Below are 14,070 nucleotides of genomic sequence, written 5' to 3' on the forward strand. Positions count from 1 at the left end.
GACGAAGCTGAGTCACCTACGACGAACGCGCGTGTGGGTACACCTCGGGCTTCCTGCCCACCGGGCATAGAAAGGGTTCCGGTGATGACCCGGCTCGTCTGACGATAGGTGGAAGGGGGACTGGGGGTCACCCGAGAAGGAGAAGAGGCTGACGCGCTCCGAATCTCCGAACTCGGTTCCTTTGTCCGTGGGGGGGGGGGTGGAGCTGCCGGGTAGCATCGCGGGGCCGGCGGACGCATCCGGGAAAAAGCTCGTACCCGGGGGGTAGTTCGCGGGGGCCAGAGGCGCGTGCCCGTCGAAGCTAACCACCCTGTGGGAAGGAACAGGAGACAATTTAGCCTGAGACTGACTCGGGGCGGCTATTGTACAACCTCTCCGTTTACTACTCTTAGGAGGGGGGAGACAACTGCCCGCGTCCTCCGCCGACGTAGCATGCCTTCTCTTTGTGTCGGGTGAGGGGGGAAGCCATCTTCCTTGCCCGCGTACTTTGACCCGTGGCTGCACCTTCCGGTGAGCATGAAAATACGCGGACCACTGCTTATCATCCCATTGAGCGAACGTAGTACACGGGGATGAAGGGGAACATTCCAGATTCCGACAATGGATACACCAAGAGTGTGGGTCCACAGTTGTCGGTGGGAGAATAGCCCGGCAGCGAAATTCACCGCGGGCGAAGGCACACATGCTATCGCGAACAACAACACTAGGACCAGATTCCATACTTACAGAGAAGCGGAGAATACCCGGTGGAGATTAAAGAGTGGGAAAGGGAACAGGGGTCTCAAGCGCTTCCAAGCAGGGGAATGGCGGCGATGCAGGACGTTCCACACAAAGGACGCCGTTGGAAGGGTGTAGAAGGCCGAAGCAGAGTGCGTGCCTTCCGTTCGACACAATCGAACGGGTCGGGTTTGGCGCAGGAAATTAATTTTTCCTGATACAAGCACGGGAGCGGGGAATACTGTCCCCGAACTGAACTTCAGTGTTAGCCGGACTGTGAGAGATGTTGACTCGATCGCTACCGCTTAGACAATGGAGCTTCTACCCTCCTACCCTTGTGGGGGGAGGGGGGGCCCCCCTTGCCCCAGGAGGGCCCCTTACTGAGGATAATGGTTGCCCAGACCCTCGGAGTGAGGTGTTTTCAAGCACACACAGTGTTAGCGGTAGAAACGCGCCGCGTATCCTTGGGTAAGGAGTACCGAAGAGTTTGTATTCTTCGGAACAAATTTCTTTTATATTCGTCTTGCAAGATGACCTGCAAACGTAAGCTTGCAACAGTGAAGATATGCAACCTCAAGAAGGGTAAAGGGAGAAAGAAAAGGTATTAAGACTCTTCAAACCAAGGGGAAACTAGCAGAGATGAAGGGGAGAATGTATTATCGCTGCCTACCCTATAAGTGATTAATACTTTCTTTAGAATGGGGGACCAAATGCCTCTTTATTCTCCACTAGGTCAACCATGTGTATTCATGCCAATCAGATGAATACACATGGCAGAAAAAAAGAGAGAGAGAGAGAGATTTTTTCTTAGAGGCTGATATCTCGAAATGTTTTTTGGACTTCAAATAATCTCAACAAAAATATAATTTGATATAGGAAATACATTCTTTAATTTGTCTAAAAAAAACGGGATTCAGGAGGTTAGGTTAGGTTTAGTTTGTTAGGTTGGATTGGGTTAGGTTAGGTTGGTTAGGTTAGGTTTTGAATATCATTAGGGAATCGGCAGAGAAAGTAGGAAGTACAAAAAATATTAGAGAAAACAAATACTCCAAAGCTACAAATGACCTAATTAAAAGAAAAAGGGCCATGCAGATTAAAAGCAGGAAAGACGAAACAGAAAGAGTAGAACTAAACAAGCTTATTAACAAAAGGCAGATATTAGAGAAAAGAAAGAAAATCATGGATGAAATAGAGGAAACTATTCGGAAAGGTAGAAGTATTAAAAGGACCGAGCGCAGACATGCTTTAGGAAGACAGCAAATGATATGTTTGAAAGATAGAAATTGAGAAATAATTAAATGCAGGGACAGAATGCTAAAAAGAGTAGAAGAATCTTATAAAGAACTTTACTCGTCGAAGACCGTAGTTGAGTCAGTAAATTCATGCGTAGACGTTAGTAATGTACCAGAGATTACAAAGGAAGTAGATTTTGCTCTACAAACTATGAAACGAGGAAAAAACACCTGGGAAGATGGTATACCGATAGATCTGTTGAAAGACGCAGGGAAATTAGTTCATATTAAATTAGCTCAGTTGTACACCCAGTGCCTACGTCAAGAAAGCGTTCCTGATGCGTGGTGCAATGCTACAGTGAGTTTGCTTAATAAAAAAGGAGACCAGAAGGACCTTAGTAACTATCGACTAATTACCTTGCTATCAAATGTATATAAAGTATTCTCTATTCTCTAAGATCCTTACAAATAGACTAAGTCAATTTTTAGATGGAAACCAACCGAGAGAACAGGCAGTCTTTAGGAGCGGATATTCGACTCTAGACCATTTGTAGGCGATAAACCAACTAATCGAAAAAACGACAAAATACAACATACCACTCTGTTTAGCTTTTGTAGATTACGAGAAGGCCTTTGACTCGGTAGAACAAATAGCAATACTAAACTCGCCACGTAAGCAGGGTACAAACGAAAAGATCGTAAGAGTTAGAAAATATTTATGCGAAAGGTACCTCTATAATTCGACTACATAAAAGATACAGAAAAGATCAAGATCGAGAAAGGAGTACGGCAAGGCGATACAATTTCATCCAAACTATTTACAGGTTGCTTGAAAGATATTTTCACAAGATTGAGTTGGGAAAAGAAAGGTTTTAAGATTAATGGCGAATATTTGAACCACCTAAGATTTGCGGATGACATTATTCTTATTTCAGAAAGAGCAGAAGACTTGCAAGATATGCTGAGTGATCTAAACAAGGAAAGTCTCAAAGTAGGTTTAAAAAATGAATAAGAGTAAAACCAAAGTAATGTTTAACACGAAAGTTCAAAGTAAAGATATATAATATATATATATATATATTTTTAGAAGCTCCGCCGTGGGATACGAACCCTGACCCGTGCGTCGAATATCACGAGGTCAAGACGTTAGCAACTATGCTACATGGTGATGGTTCAAAAGGACTGTACTAGTCCCCGACCACGCTTCACGTAACATTGGAAGATCTAATCTCAATTTCATCTAATTGAGATTAGATCTTCCAATGTTACGTTGAAATTGAGATTAGATCTTCCAATGTTACGTGAAGCGTGGTCGGGGACTAGTACAGTCCTTTTGAACCATCACCATGTAGCATAGTTGCTAACGTCTTGACCTCGTGATATTCGACGCACGGGTCAGGGTTCGTATCCCACGGCGGAGCTTCTAAAAATGTTCAATCTGTCATAAGAAACATACACACACACACATATATATATATATATATATATATGTATATATATATGTATATATATACAGGTATACATATGTTGATCCGTATAAAACAGATGAATGGTAGGGTGGTGAGGTAAACACTGTTGATTGGGACTGTCTTTCTCCTATGTTACTTCTCTTTCTGTATTATTTCACATATTTTAGTCAGTAGGCCCTGTGCCTCCGGTCATCCAACTTATTAAAAAAAAAAAAAAAAAAAAAAAAAAAAAAAAAAAAAAAAAAAAAAAAAAAAAAAAAAAAACGACGAAACGAAATGAATATCGCTGAAAAATCCAAAGAGAACACCATAGAATTCTATAGTTACATTAGAGATAAAGTGGCTATCAAAAATCACATTGGCCCACTATTATCTGCTGACGGTCAACTTGAATATTCAAATGAAGGACTGTGTGATATTTTAAACAATTATTTTAGCTCAGTATTCGTAAACGAAACACCTTAAAGTGAACTCCAAACTGAAACCTGTGAAAAGTCTAGGGCGAACTTACTACTGTAAATATAACAAAAAGAAAATTTAAAAGGTGTATTACAGCAATGGTCTGAAAAGTGTATTACAGCAATGGTCTGAAAAGTGGTTAATGAAATTTAACACAAGTAAATGCAAGGTTATGCATATAGGTAAAAATAACAGTGAGTGCGATGACAACTAGTTATTTGGAAATTCGTTAACAAAAGTGGATAGTGAAAAGAATCTCGGCGTAATTATCAGTAACGATCTCAAATCATCTAAGTAGTGTATTTCAGTATCTGAGAAAGTAAATAAGATTCTAGGACTGACTGTACGATCTTTTGTCTTCAAAAGTCCATCTCTCATTAAGAAGCTATAATCGTTAGTTCGTCCACATTTGGAATATGCTGTTTTCGTATGGTCACCGAATTTCATTAAAGACAATAACAGATTGGAAAAAGTACAACGGCGAGCCACAAAACTGATTCCAAATATCAAAAATAAATCATACGAAAATCGACTAATACGTATGAATCCGTTTTCCCTAAAAAAGTGTAGACTCAGGAGACTTGATACAGGTCTTTACCATTTTAAAGGGAATTTAGATGATGTCTTTGATACATTTCTCGTCTTGGCGGTAAGAACTACAAAAGGTGTTTTTATAGAATACTGTGACCGCATTTGTTTGGTCCACAATATTACGTTCAAGTAATACCTTAGTTATCAAGTCAAAGTCACGGTTTGAGTAACCGTTGTTCACCAGCATGTCACAAATATTTAAGTTCAGAATGGAGCACGTGTCACGAAGAACAAAGAGAAATTGCCCGTCGGACATATGCTCTAATCACACCTTTATTGTAGCTCTGTGCACATTCTCCAAAACAATTCGTATATCATTTTCTATGACAGCCCTTGTTCTTGTTCCCTGGTAATGAAGAATAAATAATCTGTCCGCAACCGTGGGATTTTCGTCAGTATAATGCAGAATCCCAATAAAGTATGATAAAAAATTCTAACTTTTTATTTTCATTGGCATACATACATATACCAAGGCTTTTTCCCCCTTCCAAGGGAGGTAGCCAAAAAGGGAAAGGCATAAAAACACTCCCACCCATTTCATCCCTAAATACACTCCACACCCCTCCCACCCTTCCTCTCATCTGAGCACCTCATCTGAGCACCTCCTGGATGACGGGTCATCCCTGCACCCTGCCCACCGCCCTGGGTCAGAAGCAGTGTCGCAAGACACAGTACATCCACAGCAAGGCCGCTTCATTTAATCGGCGACCCCCCCTCTCCGTCCCCCTTTGCATATAAGGAGAGGACGGGGAGAAATCCCTTCGGGCTGCGTCAAAATTTACTCACACATACTACCCCACCCCCCCGCCCATTCCTCCTCATGCAGTCACAACATCATCCATATACAACCATTCTCCACTCACCTCTGTCTTCCGTCCTCTCCCTTCCTTCCTCAACAGACATTCCCCTCTTCCCCAAAGCCCCCTTCACCCCATCCATCCACCTCATCCTAGGACGTCCCCTCATGTTCACTCCCTCCACATCTGCCTTCCATACCTCTTTTACTAGTCTTTCTTCACTCATTCTTTCCATGTGTCCAAACCATCCTAATATTCTTTCATCAACCCTATCTCCCAAATCCTTTTTCACCCCTGTTCTCCTCCTCACCTCCTCATTTCTCACTCTATCTAGCCTAGTAACCCCCACCATACTTCTCAGACACCTCATCTCAAACACATTCAAACTCCTTCTCTCTTCTTCTCTTATGTTCCACGTTTCTGCCCCATACAATGCTGTTGGCACAATCACTCCTTCATACAGTCTCCTCTTCGCATCCATTCCCAAATGTCTATTTCTCATTACACTCTTTAAACCACCAAGGCATTTACTCGCTTCTCTCAATCTACATTCTACCTCCACCTTCACTCCACCTTTTCCTGCTACACTTGCACCCAAGTATCTAAAACTATCCACTTCCTCCAGTCGCTCTCCCTTAATGTTCACTTCCAGTCTACTGCCACTTTCACCCCTTGTACATCTCATCACCTTACTTTTACCCACATTTATCTTTAGCTTTCTTCTATCACATACTCTCCCAAACTCTGCCACCAGCTTCCTCAATCCCTCCTCTGACCCTGCCACAAGCGCAGTGTCGTCTGCAAACAACAGCTGGCTCACCTCCCACTTTTCTCCATTTTCTTTAACCATCTCCAATCCCTGACTCACTACCCTAGCATTCACCTCTCGCACCACCCCATCCATGTATAAGTTGAACAGCCAGGGCGACATAACACATCCTTGACGAAGTCCCACCTTTACTTCAAACCACTCACTCTCTCCATTTCCAATCCTAACACATGCTCTACTACTCACATAAAAACTCTTGACAGCTCCCAAAAGCTTTCCTCCTATCCCATAAATCTGCATAACCTCCCACAGTGCCTTTCTGTCTACCCTATCATAAGCCTTTTCCAGATCCATAAAAGCCCAAAAAACATCCTTCCCCTTTCCTATAGCTTTCTCACATATCTGTCTTACCACAAAGATCTGATCTACACAACCTCTACCCGTCCTAAATCCACACTGTTCCTCACCAATTACTCCTTCTGTTCCTCTCCTAATCCTCTCAATTAAGATTCTCCCATAAGCCTTCCCTACTACACTCAACAGGCTAATCCCTCTGAAATTACTACATTCACACTTGTCCCCTTTTCCCTTGTAAAGAGGAACTATACAGGCACTACTCCAGTCCTCCGGTACTCTACCCTCTCTCCAGCAAACATTAAATAATCTCACCAACCAGTCCACCATCACTGAACCTCCCTTTTTCAGACATTCTGCATGACATCCATCCAGACCAGGTGCCTTACCTGCTTTCATCATCTTTACAACTGCCTTCACCTCATCCTTCCTTATTTCTCCTCCATTCTCCTCACTCATCACTCTCATTTTCTTCGTATTTCCCACTGCAGCTATCTTTCCCTCCCTATCCTCCTTCACATTCAGCAACTCCCTAAAATATTCTGCCCATCTTCCCCTCACTGCCATCTCTTCCATTATCAACTCTCCATCTGTACCTTTTACCTTTTCTTCCCTACTTGATTCACCTCCTCTTCCTCTCTTAATTTCTTTCCAAAACATCTTTTTATTACTTTCAAAATTTTCTGTCATACTCCTACCCCATTTCACATCTGCTCTCCTCTTTGCCTCCTTTACCTTTTGCTTTACTTCTCTTTTCTTTTCTTTGTACGTCTCATATGACTCCCCTGTCCTCTTTTGTAACCAATCTGTGAATGCTCGCTTCTTCTCTTCTACAACCTTCTTTGTTTCCTCATCCCACCATTCACTACCCTTTCTTCTATTTCCTCCTGTCCTTCTTGTTCCACACACCATCCTTGCACACTTTAAGACTCCCTCCTTGAACCATCCCCATTCCTCCTCCACACCCATCTCTGCTCTATCCTTAACTCCCTCCCACTCCTCCTTCAGCTTCTTTTCGTACTCCTTCTCCTTTTCCTTTTCATTCAAGGAGTTCACTCTAAGAACCTCCCTACCTTTTGTCCCTTTCCTCCTTCTCCATCTATCCTCCACTCTCAACTTACCTTCCACCAAAAAATGATCTGATATTCCCCCACCCTCTCCCCTTAGCACATGTACATCCTTAAGAGTTAAGAGTTAAGGATTTTCATTGGCACCCTAATATATATATATATATATATATATATATATATATATATATATATATATATATATATATATATATATATATGTCAAATGTCACAACTAAATACTTTCCTAACTTTTACAATTCGATTTATATAATTTGTTCATTGTGCACTAAATGTCACATAAATAGTAACCTATACCGAAATATTAAAGTCATCTTAACCATTTCCATAATCCTGAAAATTGGAATTTTAAAGATTTCAAACATTTGACATAGTGTAGGGTCGTTGATGACGTCCATTGGCCTAAATTGAAAATTTCAACAATTTCCAGTACATGGAAGTATCATTCTTTTATAAGTAAAATTAATAATCAATCAAGATACAAGCACTAAAGTATGTACACAAATCGGTCGACTAATTTCTTTAAATTATCACTAGTGACAATAGTCTACAGTAGGTAAGCTATTTCCTTTGTATGCCAGGCAGCATAGCAGCAATTCATAATATTTATAGGCATTATTGGAATGAATTGTAGACCGTTTCCCGCCGCTCATCGGTGTGGCCCGGGGTGCTCCGCCGTCACTCGGGTCATTGTATTTTTTTTTAACCTAACCTAGCCATTAATGCTCCCAAACAGTAGATTAAGAAGAGAAAAACGTCACCATGACCTGAGTGACAGCGCGGAGCGATTCGGACCTTTGTCGAATGGTGTGTGTGGGGGGCGGGGGGGTGATTCAAAGGATTACAAAGGCGGAGCATGCCGACAGGAGACCTTTTGGTCCATAACTAGGTCGGATGCGAAAAAACAACAACATAATAACAATAAATTAATAAATAAAAAAATATAATAATGTAAATAATAAATAAAATACATAAATAGATGCATAGGTATAGTTAAATAATAAACAAACAGGTAAATAGTGAATAATAATAAATTGACATATAACTAACAATCAATGAGAATCAAACAGACAAATGATAACAAAACAAAAACAATTGATCCCATTATTGTATTGCTGTTGATACTGGTAATCACTCAAAACACATGCAAATTTCGTTAAACTCCTACCACTACAACCGATAACCAACAACGGTATTTACCTTATTTAATTCGATATTATCTCTACTAGAAAATCAACGTTTTCCAAGCAGGTTCGGAAAATATAAGGTCAGAAACTATTCTACATCTTATGGAGTATTCCGGAAAAACCTTTTGGGCTAGTTTCTGAACAGTCGGAAATTCACCTCCGTTCTTCGGAAATTACGGCCTTTTTCTCTAAATAATAGTCGGAATGACCGTTATTTTTGTTCCAGTTTTTGGAAAGTTCCAGAAAAAAATTGAGATTTCGACTAGGCAGACTCTTCTCTATTTTCTCAATAATCTTCATAACCACATGCTTCCCATTCTTCCTAATTGACCTCTGAGGGAATGCAAGGCGTATTTTGCCTCTTTGGAAGAACAGCGGCCCCCAACTGCCCCTTTTGAACAATAACGTACGGTCCCAGTTCTGTCTTTTGAAGAAGAAAAATAAAATAAGAATACAGATATTAAGTTATTTACTCATCATAAAATTTAGGTAAGGTTGGGTGGACCTTTTGAACAATAGGGACCCATTTTTGCCCTTTTGAAGAATAGGGACCCAAAATCAAACGGATTCGCTCTTCTCCAAAAGCTCCACGCCCTACTACATGTAACATGCTACGTAGGCCTGCTTGGGTACCCAATTTTGGACATATATGATGAAAAAATGTCTAATAAACTGCTCAAAATGGTAGCCAGATGCGGTGAATGTCTTTAAAGGGTAAGGGCCATGATCACAACACGCAGGCCTATCAATGCCTATTGATCACTCATTCATCACGACGCATCTCGCATTTTTTTATGTTTTTGGGAAGCGTGTTGCTGTGGATGTACTGTGTCTTCCTACACTGCTTCTGACCCAGGGCAGTGGGCGGGTGCAGGGATGAGAGCTGAGATTAGAGGGAGGAGGGGTGGTAGTGGAAGGGAGTGGAACGGGCGGGAAAGAATCACTGAATGCATACATTTTGACTTGGTTGTCTTCCTTATTCAAGGGCAGAAACCCATGGTATATAAATAAATAGGGAAGCCTGTTGGCCCAGTCGATTTACTATAGCCATCAACGCTAAGAATTTGGTGACAATTTATATTAACTCTGCTGGAATATATTTTTACTAACCTCTGTTATGCTTCACACCTTTAGCGTGACTTTTCAGTGCCGTAATTCCTTGGTTTTTTAACGAGATTGGTTTCACACAGACACTACAATGAACACTAGTGGAATCACCATTCAAATATTTTTGTAACCAATCCGAGAATTCGGGATCCAGCCACGATCATACGATGACTGGAAATGACGTTGTCCAGGCATTATTCTTTCTGAAACGGTCCTCAACTATGTATAGAAATTCTTATGAATAGCGCATGACAGCCGATTATTGTCTACAAATTTCGCAACATCTTACGCCGACGTGACACTACACTGCAACAAGCGTATAATAATGGCGTCTGCCGGAATTTGAAAAGGAGCGGTCGGAAATCACCAGAAAACAGGACGAGAAAATATCCAAAACATTGTTTGGGGATCAGTGGATCGTCCTGCAATCAGATATTTTCTTTAAATGCGACATTTTTCTAGGCGAATTATTCTATTGACAATTGATTAAACGAAAATGCACGAATTTTCAGTGCCATATTAGCGATCCGCACATTTCCTGAAAATGAAAACAAACATTGCTATGACGTCACTTTTTATTGCGCGGGAAAGCCTCCCCGCGAACAAATAAATTTGTACGCCTTGCAACACTATTAATTTTCTTGAGAAAAATATCCAAATTTACTGGCTATTTTGACGGGATCCGACTTGATTTAACTTTTCAATATGCCACCCACCAAACACTGCTGCTATGGACTATGTCGTAGTGGCTCACGCTATGCGGATAGACCGCATATGAAGGGTGTTACTTGAAGTTGGATCGTTTTCCGAAGACACATTTGGACTTTGAAAATGTCAGAGATGGGTTCAAGCGTGTGGGAGTATTTTGCCACCGAGAACGTGAAAAATTACAAACCCTGTGAATACAGTATCCTGGTTGCAACCAGAAAAAATATTAGAACTTTGTCTCTATGTTAAACTTGAAGAGCTTTAATCCATTTGTGTGCAATTTCCTTCAGCTGAATAAAATAGCAGCTACAATAAGATATTCAAGAATGATTACAACCATCTATGATTGAGAGGAAGGATAAAAATCTACTTTATCAACTCAATCACATATGAGTTTATTTATAAGTGTATATATAAGTACAAACATGCTGAGGTCAATTCAATCCACACCTCACAGTCATTAGTAATCACAAATCCTGAACTTGCTTGTTAACTTGTTTACTTAAAATACATCTGATAAAATGATAAATCTTTGACAAAGAGCCCATGGCAATACAAAGAAGATAAATTTGGTTAATTATATAAAGATTTCACATTGTTGATGACTAGCATGAAGTATAATGTAACTTAAGGGTAAATATCTTTGTGGAATAGTCAGAAATAGATCAGTGTTCTTCACTTGTTTTCCCCAAATTATCTTTACTGACTTTGAGAGAAATAAAGCTCCAACTTGCATTTCAAAGGTACTGTATTATGATGACCTCCCTTTAACACCACTGGCACAATTCCTGAATTTACTTCTTCACTTCATTTGGCACAATGGACTCTTAATTTACTAAAAAGAACTAGTCATGTAATCACTCCAAAATCAGCTTATCTATCTTTCCTTTTGAGAAAAATTGTTATCTAAAGTACATATTAGAAGCATCTAATTAAATTAGCAGAGGATAAGATTTGGTAATATTTTGTATTTGAATGAAAATATAATTTCATAATGAGAGAGTAAACACTATTTCAGGATGAAGACTATGTTGAATGTACAAAATTTTGCTTGTTGGAGTTTTATCAAGTACATGTCGTCTCAGCTATACAGTTTCATTCCTGAAAACCCAATCATATAGCAATCAATCAATCAATTCTTGCATTGAGTTTCACTTTGTGGACCTGCAGTCCCTTAGTGAATACCAACAGTCCTTGAAACCACCCATAAATCTCTCTGGGAAGGAACTTCAGACTGCTGTCTGTGCTGTATCAGTGTGGGTCTGTTACTATATTAATGGTTGAAAGTTGTAAGAAGAGGAGGGCAGTTGCTAGTTGTCTGCTCTCCATGTGTGGAAAAAGTGTAAGAAAAACAGCTTGATAGAGATCTTAGTGATCTTAGAGATCTTGGACCCAGTTTGGAGACCAAGTAACAGCCTCTCAGGGCTGCACCTCCTGGTGGAGTTATGAGGGTTGATAAGCTTTGAAAATGGGCAGCTTCTCTGTCCATCTACATGCAGGTAACCGTTACTGGTCCCTCACATAGCAATTGATCATATGGGCAAAAACAGGAGCAGTGATTACCTTACAAAAGCTGAATATGACAACCTGCTTAGCCTGCCTGATCATAAAAGTGAAACTGTCTAAACATACAGCAATATAAGGGTATCAATATAGTGATCACATATATGTGAAATATCACATAATGAAGCATTGTACAGCATGGAAGACCCATACTTGATATAGCTCCAAAAAACGGAATGTCACACATTCAATAAAGGCTCTGTCCTCAAATGGTGTTTACTTGGCTAAAACCGTAGGCAGCTGCCATCTTCACAAATAATTTCATAATGTCTACTGGCTTTTCATTGAGCAAGTGTACTAGCAATTCATAGTTAATTTCCACCCTCAACATTTAAGCAACTAGTGATATTGTGATACTGTTCTATTAAAATAGGATTTCTCACTGTGAGGAACAAAATAATTTACTCTCAACAAGAACAGATCCAAGGCTTCCTCTAACCATGACACTACAAATTTACTATTTAGACTTCAATGCATCATACAACACATTTCTAAAAATAACTGACTTGTGATAAAATCTGCAAATTGTGCAAGCTGTAACCATTACACAAAAATATTATTTATCATAACATTCAGCTCCTTAAAATGTATGATTCTACTTATCAATAATTTGTATTCATTGCAAAATATCTCGCAATTTGACAAACATGATTGTTTAACATCACTTAAACATGACAAGGCAGTACATCACCACTGTGATAACCTTATGATATTTTTTACACAAAAAACGTAATCTTTCTTTTTCAAATCACTACTGGAATCTAAACTTTCCACATTTTACCTTCAGTTTAAATACTATATATTTATTTTATCAATTATATATTGAAGATCCAATGAAAGATCAAGGTGTTCATAATGACAAAGGTGGTGTAGCATGTTTTAATAAAGCTAATACCATATATAGTGTTTCTCATTTCTTACCTGAAGCAATACATAAATAAATAATTTATGTAATAGATCTTAAGAACTACAATATACTAGAAAAGAATTGTAAAATAATACAAGTCAATGTGATGAAAATAATAGTGGAGAGCAATATGCTGAATAATTTTGTATGTCTAATTTTGAAATGACAATTCTATAATTTTCATACCAAAGAAACAAATTCTTTCCTTTAGTCAGAACCATAATGCAATTACATGGGAGATCCCCAATGATAAATAGTAATATTATTTAGGAAGTAGTATACAGGAAGGGAGCTATGCTTATGGGGTTCTCTCTCCTAATCCCAAATTGTCATATTTACTTGAAATTCATGTATGCATGTATGGTTCCATTCTGTTACCATTACCCCAAGTAATGTTCATGATATCTGGCATTTCACATGGTAATTATATAGAAGTACCATGATTGTCAGTCAGAATGTAGTAAATGTAATGAATAACAATGTCTTTGGGTGTGATAAACAAAAAATGTGGCAATAGTATATATACTGTCATATCAATGCTGCATTAATGTGGGAATGATATTTTTCACTGTTCCCATATAACAATATGTATCTTGCAATACAGCTTGTGTCATATCTCTTCAGAGCAAATAAGTAAAGTTGTAGTAACAGTAATAAGTACTCTATTCAACCATGGCATACAAGTCAAAATGTGGTCATAAAGTTGTTTGTAAAACAGTCTGACATCTGAGTTGCAGTGGAGTGATGTTCAAATGGAGGCTGTATTAAATGACAACAAGAGAGTAGCAATACCAGTAGCAACAGTTTTCATTTCCTATCTGTACATCATAACTTTAGGGCTCTGATAGAAACACATATAGGCATCACAAAGAAGTCTACGTGGCAAGTCTGGAAGAGCCTTGTTGTCTTTCACTGCATGGAGCATCTGGCTTCCTTCTTCACCCACCCACTGCATCAGGTCACCACACTCTATTACCTCAGGAATATTGTACCCATGTTGTTCACCTGAATCATGAGAGAAAGAATAGAGGAATTAACTTTTTAAGTATAGTATGTTGTTGAGTGAATGTAATAAAATTAATCAACAATATTAATCTATTCAAAATTATTCATTATGATTAC

General features: G+C 39.3%; 1 protein-coding gene across 7 annotated transcripts in view; it reads right to left on the minus strand.

Annotated features, from left to right (window-relative positions):
- Nucleotides 1–10,848: 10,848 nt before the first annotated feature.
- Nucleotides 10,849–14,070, minus strand: part of CYLD (ubiquitin carboxyl-terminal hydrolase CYLD) — a 53,103-nt gene continuing 49,881 nt past the window's right edge. For all 7 annotated transcript variants that reach the window (XM_076204676.1, XM_076204674.1, XM_076204670.1 and 4 more), the window contains one exon: nucleotides 10,849–13,953. In XM_076204676.1, coding sequence (XP_076060791.1) covers nucleotides 13,763–13,953 — 191 coding nt within the window. In that variant the 3' untranslated portion in view covers nucleotides 10,849–13,762. The remainder of the gene's footprint in view (nucleotides 13,954–14,070) is intronic.

This window comes from Oratosquilla oratoria, chromosome 21 (genome assembly GCF_046742065.1).
Source record: "Oratosquilla oratoria isolate Oo_2021 chromosome 21, ASM4674206v1, whole genome shotgun sequence".
Classification (NCBI taxonomy): domain Eukaryota; kingdom Metazoa; phylum Arthropoda; class Malacostraca; order Stomatopoda; family Squillidae; genus Oratosquilla; species Oratosquilla oratoria.